The 12,045-nt window shown below is 35.0% G+C and overlaps 1 protein-coding gene across 4 annotated transcripts in view; it reads right to left on the bottom strand.

The window, feature by feature from the left end:
• CASK (calcium/calmodulin dependent serine protein kinase) overlaps positions 1-12,045 on the bottom strand; it is a 224,317-nt gene that overhangs the window by 87,874 nt on the left and 124,398 nt on the right. For all 4 annotated transcript variants that reach the window (XM_064497420.1, XM_064497432.1, XM_064497428.1 and 1 more), the window contains exon 6: positions 9,782-9,884. In XM_064497420.1, coding sequence (XP_064353490.1) covers positions 9,782-9,884 — 103 coding nt within the window. The remainder of the gene's footprint in view (positions 1-9,781; positions 9,885-12,045) is intronic.

The raw sequence follows: 12,045 nt of genomic DNA, 5'->3' as shown, positions 1-12,045 counted from the left end.
GTACAAACATATTGTCTACACGGCTCATTTGAAAAAGCTGCCTCTAGTAAGTGAGAGCCAAGTTTGGTCTGCTGACCTGCTCAAACCTTAGCTGACCTACTGAAATTGTCAACAAGGATGCAAAATGCTAGCAAATATGCTGTTTATTTTCTTGCAGTAAACAGTACCTTCCAGTAGATAGAAAGATAACGCTGATGTGTTTCACACGGTGCATCTAATGGTTGCCACGTAGTAGTGGTTCTGTGACATTACTGATTTGGCTTAGTAATGAATGTGCACCCAAGGAAACTAAACAAATTTAGTACCAACTAATCTTTTGGACTATTACCTTGCTACTAAACTAGACTGGTAAATTAAGAAGTCCATGCAGTCTAGGTTGATATGATAGTGAAGGGGTAATTCCTTCACAGGCTAAAAAAGGAAAATAACAAGATGTTGCATGTCCTGCTCACCCCTCATACCAATGTGGAAAGAAGAGGAGCATTTACTCTCGGCAGAGGAAGACATCTGGCATAGCCAAAGATTACTGATTCCTCTTTTTGGTTATACACAGTTGACAGGTTTATGCAATACCTTTCTGTCTAAATGATAAAGCACAAAGCCAACTCCTCAAGCTCACAGATATATCCCTAGATGCCTGGGGATGGGGAAGGGAAGGAAAAGGGATGCACTGTGCATAAGAAGTTGCTGAGAACGCATGTGCTTATAAATCTCCATCTCTAAGGGTTTCCTAACTATTTTTCCTAAAGTGCCATTACTGGTGACAGCAGGGGCATCAACATTTCCAGCTCTTTTCCACGGCTATGCATGTACTCAAGAAGCAACACTTACTTACTCAAACAATATTTGTATATCACTTAAAAACCGCTCAGGTGACATTAGTGGTACAGATAACACAGTATGAAAACCTTTGATACAGAAGACATCATGGAAGTCATCAAAGCAGCATGGATTACTCCAGTTTTGTTTATTTCAGTGGTAAATTTACTGGCATGTGAGTGCAGAGATCCCCATTTGCAATCTCAGAAGAGGTGCAACCTTTCTTACACATTGAAAAAATTTTAGTAATAATGAAAGTCCTGTTTAAATCTTATGTATCACTATGAATGGAAGAACATAGATACTCCGAAGATTCTGCTTTACTATAAGACTTTCTAATTGCTGCTATGAAATCTGGGAAGTCAACAGAAATACAGATTAAAGGCACAGCAGAAATCACTAGAAGACAGGATATCACAACAAACACAGATATTAAAAAAAGCACTAAATGACAGACATACATGGCTACATGAATCTACGTGAGCGAACGAAAATAAGAAACATATGTACTAAATGATATCCAAGTTGATTTAATGTATATTTATAATATATATAATGTGCCACTCCTCTCAGCTTGGGCTTCTTTGTGGTATAAGTGAACAACTGCTGCAGAGAGGAATGTGTTTTAAAAATGACTGTGTACTGTAATGGAAGCGGGCTTAATTTTTTTTTTCCCCACCGATGCATTTATGTCAGCTGAGTATTTGTACTACACTGAAGGCCTACCTATAGAACATCCCTTTCTAAGGAAAATGTCTCTTGCATAACAGCTATCGATTCTGTGCTTTCTCTGTGTTGTATAATAGCAACACGTGCAATATAATAGCATTATGTGGATATGCTGTTAACATACAGAATACTGAATAAATGGAAAAAAGGTAAATTGTTTCGGTTTTCAGTACAAACAGTCGCCTTACCTGATTTAATCATGGTTGTATAAACTAAGTAATCTACAGTGTCAAGAGAGTATCAAAAGCACAGGATTTTTTTTTTTTTGCTTCCTTTTCCCCTTCAGCAAATGTTTGAATTTCAAAGTGAACTTTGCAGAAATCAGTGAACCAGAAAAATCCTCATCCTTATGTACTCACAAATATATGCAGAAGAAAACACTGACTTGAAACTGTGCATTAATCAGCTTCCCTAAATTTTGAAAGGAAGTGTCTTGATGGTAGACAACAATTTCTAGTTGTCCTCTCTCTACTTCTCTTCCTGACCACAGGGCTAGGAAATATGAAAATACTTACAAAGCTACTGCGTATCAACAAAAAACAAACATAACTCGCATCAGTGAACTTATCAAAATTGCAGACAAAACATAATATGCAAGAATTTTTTATGCAGCATGCATTCATTTTGTCATCACTGTGTTCATTATCAACGACCCTCATCACACTATCATTTTTCTCTCCATATACACTTTTTTTTTTTTTAAACAGAAGAAGAAAAGCTCAACAGCTTCTTGAGGCTTAGTCCCTACTTGCTGTGCATGACCTTGGACAAACTATAGCCTCTTGATACCTCAAGGTTCCTCATTTACTTTATCTGTAGACAATTCAGTACCTCACCAGACTGTGAGGTTGCATATTACTTAGTACTCAAGTTCTCTTACAGACAAACTCTGACAAACTTAGAAGTTACAGTTAAAAAACACTGTCCCTCTCTGATATGCTTAAATCATTTTTTTTCCTTTCTAGGAACATACAGACCTTAGATGACACGTAAAAGAACGGGATCTTTGCTGTCTCGGTTCAAAAGCAACATACCATGGACAAACCCACCTTAATGAACTGCTTAATGTTAAGCAAAAGGACTAGACTAGTTGGGTCACATCTTATACAGCTATGTAAGACCCTCAACAGATCCCTGCTACAACTGTAGAAAAAATGGATGTTACTTTATAGCATGATGACAAATCAGTACTACTAAACCTTAATACTTGCTTTTAAATTTTAAATAAGAAGTATATAAAGTCAAAAAGTGAGAGAGAAGGGCACACTAACCTAAAACCCCCCCAGCCATTTACCACTGCTTGCAATATAATTAACCAGGAGTGAATGTTTAAAAGAAAGGCTATAATACAAATTACAAAATGATTGGTTTTGTAAACTTTTTAGTGAAGATTTCAAGATCCTGATACTTCAGACATGGAAGCAGATCACAATTTCACTCCCATGAAAGAGCCAACCCAGAACAAACAGCAACTTGATCAGTTGAGATCTGCACTGTCCAATTACACAGGAACAAACACATCTACATATTACAAACTCTATTAAAAAGGCTAAAATCATTTCTGGGACTGCTGGCATCTTCCTCATGACAACTAACTACTTCACTGTGTCCACCACAGGAGCAAATAACACTTCTGAGATTATTCTAAAAACTGTTGTCTAAACAAGAACTACTGCACTTATCTGTGCAAAATGAATGGAGTGAAGCCATGAAGTTACATATAGATATGGATTTTTCCTATGTTACAGCTACAAGAACTGTAAGGTATGTGTCATTAACAGAATAAAGGAAATCTATATACAACAAAGTTTGCTAAAGTCCTGGATACTGGCTGCTCTTTAGACCAAACTAGCACTTCTGCTTATGGTCTGTTACAGTTTTTGGTAAAATGTTTCTGTTTTATGGGCATCTTACCCATTGCCTAAACTTTTAATAATTTTTGAAAAAGTAGGCTGATTATCTAAGTAGACAAGTTTGGATTCTAAACATGTCCACAGTATAACATTTTAAAGTACGTATTCTTCACAACAGTTCAATTATCTTTAAATATTCTAGAAGCTTTTGAATTTTCTTTGGTGTTTTGGCAGAACCTTTGTATCTTTTTGGAGGTAGGATGAGACAGAAAAGTGAGCAAAGATGCTTTCCTCTCTTTGAAAAGACACCTTCTGCTTTCTACAGGTCCTGTATTCTTCAGAATAATAAGAACACTCAGGGATATATTCTAATGACTTCCCATGACAAATAGGATGATTTTATTTACATAAATATTGGATGCATGCACACAAATTACTTCTTAGTTGTGTCTGTGTATGAGGAGAGGTCACATGAAGGACTGCAATCAATTATGTTTTTACCTATTTCTAGGATCTTCTTACTTGTTCTAAAGTAGCATTAACTGAAAATCATTATATGAAGACTCTTCATTGGCATGTGTTGAATGTGATACTTGCCTCTGTCCAATTCTTTATAAATAAATGCTTATATCAAAGTGTTTGCTCTCCCAGGAAGCACTCATTGCCTGAATGGGCACAGCCTGTTAGACATCTTATTTCTAGAGGCAAGCTTTCTTATCAGCCACATTTGAAGCATGTTGATACTGTGGAAATGTGTAAAATTGCTATTTTTGCTGATTTTTCCTGTGGTAAAGACGGAGCTTCAGTCCTCAGTGTTGCCAATCTGATATCATTCACAAGCACTAAAGATAAATTTTGACTTACCTTTGGTAATTTAGTTCCTATGACTGTTTCCATATTATTCCAGACAATAGGGCTATGCTTTCCACAAGAAGAGTATATACAGAGACCCAATCAGATTTTGTCATCCCTAAGGCAGGGGACTGATGATCAAGATATCAGAAGAAGAGTCTTTCAACAGCAGTAGTATCTGAACGATGTATAAGGAAACAACTGGAACAAATAATTTTTAGGAAAAAAATGTGAGGTACTAATACACATCACCATCTGACCTCTCACATAGTGTAATAAGAAATATGTTTTTAAATTAAGAAGTTTCTAAAAGAGCAGGATGTCCAGAATAATGTGGAAGAAAGCAAGGAATCACACACAATAGATCAGAGAGATCATATTTTACTACTTTTAATTCCTTTCCACATTACTCCAGACAACAGAGATGTTTAAAGCTGGTGTACAGAGAAGATGACTAGATTAAAAAAAGCAATTCAACTTCAGCACAGAAGACTGTCTGAAGAAAATGTGTTTAAAAAGATGTATCAGCAGACAACTGGACATCTGGATATTAGTGCCCAGAAAATGAACAAAGATCACATGATAGCCAGACAAATTATAATAATTGATTCATTGGCCTTTTTTTTAGCCACAAAATGATGATGGAGGAAGTAAATCTAAATTGATTTTTAACCACATTAGCCTCCTGTAAGCACTCTCAAATTAACCCAGATGTGAAGTGGAAATTCTGAGAGACAGTAAAACACAGTTGTATCTGTTGAATAAAACAAAGTATCAGAGACAAAGTTTTGAAGAGACTCAAATATCTTTTTATTTTTCAAAAAAATCAAAAATATTGAGAGAGTCTTGCTGTGCAGAGGAATAAAACACTATTGCTTAAGCAAAAAGAAGAATGCTGGTGTAGGACCTCTGTTTACAAATGTTTATCTCCCCTTGGAAAATGAAAGATTTTCTGTGCCATTTAGACACTGATGCTGAGCAAACAAAAAAGTCTGGTCAGCGTAAAAATACAACATTCCAAAAACAATATTTTTAAACTGGGGTATATAAAACCACCAAGAAGATTATTTTACATTGATAGGAACATATCACTAATAAGGAACTTTGAGAGTTTTTCCCCAATTCAATGGTCTTTGGGAAAGGGTCAAGGGAAATTTATGGTAATGCCTTCCTTTGCCATTTTTGTACCAACTCTAAAAGGCTGGCTGATGAAGCACTGAAAACACCTGGTATCTGTGTGGTGTACTTCCATGAAGAGCACAGAAGACTTTTGCCAGTAAGATGATGATGATGATTTTGTTTGGATCCATAAAGATACTATATGATTCTGAAGGAACTTTAGGGAGCTACCTAATACTTAGTGAAAAATCCATACTGGACTGGACTGGCAAATGGTTCCTATCACTTTTTGCTGCTAATAATAAAAAGTGAATAGAAAAGCAGTCAGCTATCCATAGACAAACATGACTTAACAGCTAGTACAGAATCTCATACCATGAAGTCTATGTAGTTATCTGATTTTGTACTAGTTGAAACCAGGAGAATTTAAAAAATTAAGTGGAGGAAATAGAAATCACTTGTGGACTCAATGGCTTCTGTTTATTTAGACACTTATACTGTATAATAGGTGAAAGTCCTAAGACTCAGCACCTAAGATATGGTATCTGATACATGTGACATCACCACATTTATTTAAGAAAATACTGTGACAATTCATACTACATTATGGAAGAAAATTCCTCCAAGGAAGAAGAATGAGATCTTAACATGAAATTGCTCTACTAAATCACTGACTTGCTGGGTTCCACTACCTCTCCAATTGCATCATAATCATGCAAACATGTTGGACTGTTTCCTGTCTACACCCTGTTCCATTAAAGTTTCATTTATAAATTATGATGATTTATAACTACTGGCTATATTGAGAGAATTTCATCTTAAATTACCTACTTGAATGCACCAAATGAATACCACTTTAGCAGGATTTTCCCCTTCTGATCATAAGAACCCCAAGAAAAGAGAACTTCAGAGATTGGTAGCTCATGAAAACAATTTCCTGTAATTCAGAAGATGACACATCTTGATTCTTATGCATTGAATTGCAGCCTATAGGCAAACATAATGGAACAAAAAGTATTTCCTTACATTTTCCCTTTCGGTCTTATGCAAAATGAGTTATGGCTACATCCATTGGTTTCTGTAGTTGCTTGATAATGATTAAACTCCCTTAAAAATAAACTCCACTGGATTCTTAGCTGATAAATTACAGTCATTTTCCTAAAATTTATTCCACAGATACTTCCATTAATGACATCTAGTATCTGCTTGTTAACATGGGCTCTCTAACACTTCTGTTAAATAACCCTCTATTTGCTTGAAAGGACATTGTAGTTATGATCCTTCTGAACAATGCACGTTGACTCTTGACTTATCTCAAAAGATCAGGATTGGCCTACTCTCGATACTCAGGATTTACTTTATCTTTATCAGAAAAAAACAAAAACAAGCATTTTTTTTAAAAGAGTCAGGTGTACTGGAAAAAAAGATTTCCCTTGGTAAGTTAGAAGAATTCCAAAGTCCTAATTAAGCCACGGCTATACCCTAGAAGGTAGGCTTAGCAGACATTGAGGTACCTAATGGTTTCTATTCACGTTCTCCTGGGATACACGAACTGGGCTTGTCAGGCACAGGCATATCAACGTGAAAAGGTAAAGCAAAATGACACATATGCATGAAAATAAGAAAAGCAAAATAAAAAAAAAGCTAGGTAAGCTCTGAATATTTTAAATATAGCACCTCCCATTTCAGGGGAACAATACTATCACAATAAAGAGCGACCATCACAAATATTGAAGAGCTTCTGCATAATGGCTTTTTTCTGTATGCAAGATTAAGGGAAGAATCCTATCAGTTGAACTTTACTACAGTTATATTACCTTGAATGTTGACATGCTTTTTCTAAAAGAAAGTTTTCCTTTTCTGGTTTGAAAGATAAGATACTCCAAACAACATAAAATAAGGAAAGATAAAAACATTTCTGTCCTTGAATATCAGGATAATCTACATGGGGATTTACACTAGAAATGAGTATATTCTTCTAGGGTATTGTGCTAATACATATTAATTACCTATATACAGAAAGGTTAGTAAGTGTTGTACTTTTCTGTAACTATAAGATAGTGCATTTCTGGTCTTGGTAAAATTTTTAAGATCTACTGAACTTCAAAATAGTTTAGGAGCACAGGGATTTTTCAGGTCAGTAAGGGAATCTTAGTACCATAATAGTTTTCATTCAATTGCGCATTCCTTCTTTGATAAGTTATGTCTGAAAAGAATCATCAAATACAGCGAATGACATGCTGCGGGGGAAATAACTGACTATATTAACCAGAATTAATGTTTTTAATTAAAAATTAGGAAAAGAACATGACAGTGAACAGGCTGGGTATTATACTGATCAGAAATTTCTGTGCAAGTAGAGAATTTCTATTTCATTCAGGAGACAATTGACAAGTAAGTAGTACCTGTAATTTAAGAAAAAAATTATTACTACAAAGCTAATCTACAGGGCATAATAATATAGCTTAGTTCTATACAAATATGTAAGTAAATGATTTGTTACAAGAAATTTAGAGTCTGGTTCAAATGGGTTATTAATATAAGGTGGAAGAAAAAATCTTGCAGGTGCCTTATAGGTGATTCTCTAGTAATATGCCCTCAGAAAGGACACTGGAGGAGAAAAGAACTGCTAGATAGGAGATGTATTTGAAGTGTAAAGACTGCAATGGAAGATGAGAGGAAAGAGAAAAGGAGGAAACTGGAGACAAGTAGTAGAAATGAGACTTCATATGGTATATAAATGAAGTGGAATTAATGTAGGTATCCCTGGAGGTAAGAAAGCTTAAATTTGAAGCTGAAAGTAAGAAGTGCTAATGAAAAGGCTACAACTGGAAAGTGACAGCTGAGACAGAGAGAGGGAGAGAGAAAATATGAAGGCAGACTAATATGGCAGATGTTTAGACAGATAAGGCAAAAGTCGACCAATACGCAAAGAAATATTGTACTGATGAGGATTAGGAAAGAAAGGAGATTCTACAAACATTGCAGACAATCGGAAAGGAATGAAAACAATTGTACATTAAAAAAAAGGAAAGATAAACATTGATAATGCAAACAGGTTGAGCATGTGAACAACGAGTGGGATCACAGAACTGTGAATAGTTTCAGGAAAGGAAGGATATGACAAATTTTGGGAGAAAGCTGAACTCGAGTTTTTTGTGAGCCAGCTGGAAGTTGGAGTACAATGCAACTGACTAGCTCCAAAAGAGCAGTTGAAACAGAAGACACGGATGAAGTTGCTCAGTGAGAATATAAAGAAGGAAGATAAGAGAATTATGAAAAGAAGTGTAAGAACTATTACTTAAAAAAAACCCACGGAGGCAGAGGTACAGAAAACAATGTTGAAAGAGAAGAAACCAAAAGAATATGAATACTTTGAAAAACAGTGTAAAAGCAACATAAAGAAGTGACCTTCTTATTAAGGAAACAACAGTAGCTTTAACAAACGGATATTTTCCTTGAAAAGATGCATCTAGGTTTCCAGGTAATAAGAAATGTCCAGGATATTAGACATATCTAGAAAAGAATGGAAACTGTTGGTGTGCTTATGTTGGGGTTGCCTTTTATTTTAAAGAACATATAAAAGCCAAAATGACACACATCTTAAAAGAATTAATTATGAAAGCTGAGGTTTTGCAGAAGCACTGAACTGAAAGGGAATTATCCCTTTTGAAGAAAAAAATCCTAATGAAATCCTTTATTGTGGTCCCCTATTCTGGCAATGAAAGCATAAGAAAACTGATTGGGTCTTCATCTGTGCAGGATGAGTAAAGCATAACCCTATTGTCTGGAACAATATGGAAGGCAGCTAGAGGAAATAAAATTCACAAAAAACAAAACACAGCCAAAAAATATACATATGTATCAAGATATTGATGTCTTATGCAATACTTAGAATGAAATATAAAAACATAGAAAAGAGTCACATGTAATAATTAATACGATTTTTCTATTAAACAGAGCGTGGCAGTCTGACAGAAATTGGCAAGAACCACAGGGGAGCGTTAAATCAATTGCTTTGACACCTTTCAATCTTGGTATCACTTTTATCTTATTTGGTTTGTCATGTGCAGACCAATTATGCCACAGATTATATTAATATGCAAAAATCTTTGCATTTTCAACTTTATTTTGATCAAAACAGTGTAAGCTCTTGTTGAGTAACATTTAGAGGGATTTAATACTCTGCATATATAGTATGTATTTTATGTACACAAAACAATGAGGTACAATTGATTGGTTGTTTAGATTAACTGTGTGCATTTATAAACTTAACACAATCTTTACTGAAAGATTATTTTTGAGTTCTTATCTTATAGGCCAGGCTGTGTTGGAAGAAAAGAACTCTCCAGTACAACATGCATAGTATTCTATAACTTTGACGGAAAAAAACCCACTAAATTTCTTACCTCCAGCAACTAATCCAGACTCTCCTAACTGAATTGCTACACCAAAGCCACCAAGCTTTACAGGAGCTGAATTCTCTTTTGAGGCAAGCAATACACAGTGTGGCTGAAAAGAAAAAACAGACAGATTATTACGATACTTGAAAAGTACAATCTGCTTTTAGGAAAACATCTTCATTAGCTAGCAAACAGAAGCTAGAGTTTTTGTTTTTTGAATGGAGTTCTTTATTTCAGATTTTTTTGGCATGAACTCCTCTCTGTCTGGTTTCCCTTCTAACTGTCTTTTTCAGGGCTTATCAGTACTCACAGAGAACACAAAGTGAAATAGCAATAAAATGGAGATAACGATGAAAGTCTGCCAAGAATTTCTTTTCTGGTATTACTTTTTCTTTCTACCTTTCACACTTAAGCCTTATACTGTTCCAATTCTTCAGCTGAAACTATTACACACTTTTATTCTTCACACAAAGAATATAAAACACTATTTTGGGCCTTAATCACAGGTTTCACCAGTTAGTTTCCAACTGCAGAAAAGAAAAGGAATATCCCTAAAACATTTCTAACGAATATTCTAGTGAGGGGGAAATTGTTTAGGTCTTTAAACTGCATTCCCTGTGCAATCGTACATGCCCTTAATTTTCTACATTCCTTCTGTCAATAACAGTGAGATGCAAAATATAAAAACAGAATAATATTATACAACCATTTGCAAAGGTAGAGATTGGGGATAGGTAGGAGGAAGCAGCATATAAACAACACCTATTAATCACAATTTAGTATTTAATACACATAACAAATACTGTAATTAATGTATAGCTATTTCCTATATTTGCTCACAGCATCCTTTGCACAGTCAGACATATTATTTAAAATGACAAATGTCAAATCTGCACACTGTTTCCTGAGAATACGTTACTACATAAATTACAAAACTGCGAACTCAAAATACGGAATGCCTCTGTATTACTTAACACTGTCAGAAGACAGAAACGCATGGCCTTCAGTTAGATTATCTTTTGCACCAGTCCTCCTGCTAGGAACTTCTCAGAGAATTTTCAGTACCTTTGGAGAATAAAGCACTTGCCCATTACATAGTCACTAAACCACAGAGGGATTTTAGGTTAAATCACATTAGGAGGTGAATGACCTAAACTGCTCAAACATGAAAAAGCACAATTACAACCTTCCTGCATGAATGGCTAAGTAAACTGTGGAAGAATCCATATACAAGTTCTTCGTATGTATTTGTGTGCACCAGCTGACCAGTATGGTTTTAATTTAGGTTGTGGGACCATTTTGTAAAACCCCCATAGCTCCACAACAACTTTTACAAGATGAACTTACTAAATTAGATGTTAGGCTAGAAGGAAATCATTATTATATCAGAAGACTCTAAAAAAGCTGTACTTCCCCATAGTCTACTCTATATACATAGCAGAGTCACAAATTGTTTCCTCTGATACTTCCCTACTATTTACTTGTTATAGCAGAGCACTCAGATTTTGTGACATTACATTATATAAATAACTGATAGAAAATATATTAACAAAACAAAACAAAAATTTAGAGCTTTGGGTTGGATTAATGAGAAGGAACTACATGGCTGAATCTGACTACCTGCAAAGTCATCATCTGTAACCATCCATGTTTTCCTTTAGAAAAAACACAGCTGCAAAGTAACATGCAGCTTCAAGAAAGAAATCATAGACTCTTTGGAAATCTAACTGAAATCAGCAGAATCCCCTACAAACTTGATTCCTAGCCAGACGATATATTAGGAGCGTCAATATGGAAATTCTCATTTCAAATACTAAGTAGAACATCAAGTCAAGACGATATTCTCGAGATGATCAATAAATTTAGGCTACTATATGTTAGCTCTTCCAGAAAGCCTTTTTAAATTTGTGATTTATAAATAAAATTTTCAGTTTCTTATATCCTATTTAACACGGTATTATCTCTGAATATTTTACTTTTGCCTAACTGAAATGATCATACTGCACACTCTGAACACTTTCATACTCTGTCAGTGTTGTCATTAGACCAAAAAAAAAAAAAAAAAAACACACTCAAATTTCTCACCCCATGACAGGGGAGAAGATGACAGATGGATGAGATCTACACCAACAAAAGGAAAAGATGACATTTTAATGAAGTGTTGATATATTTTTATTCCACACTTTTAAAAAAGTGATATTGTTTTGATGAGAGTATTAAAAAGAAGATAGCTTGTGCCAACATAATAAAAGGCAGCCACCGAAACCGGT

The sequence above is a fragment of the Dromaius novaehollandiae genome, chromosome 1, assembly GCF_036370855.1.
Source record: "Dromaius novaehollandiae isolate bDroNov1 chromosome 1, bDroNov1.hap1, whole genome shotgun sequence".
Lineage (NCBI taxonomy): Eukaryota > Metazoa > Chordata > Aves > Casuariiformes > Dromaiidae > Dromaius > Dromaius novaehollandiae.
Note: the sequence above shows the minus strand (reverse complement) of the source record. Positions and strands in the feature narration are given on the sequence as shown.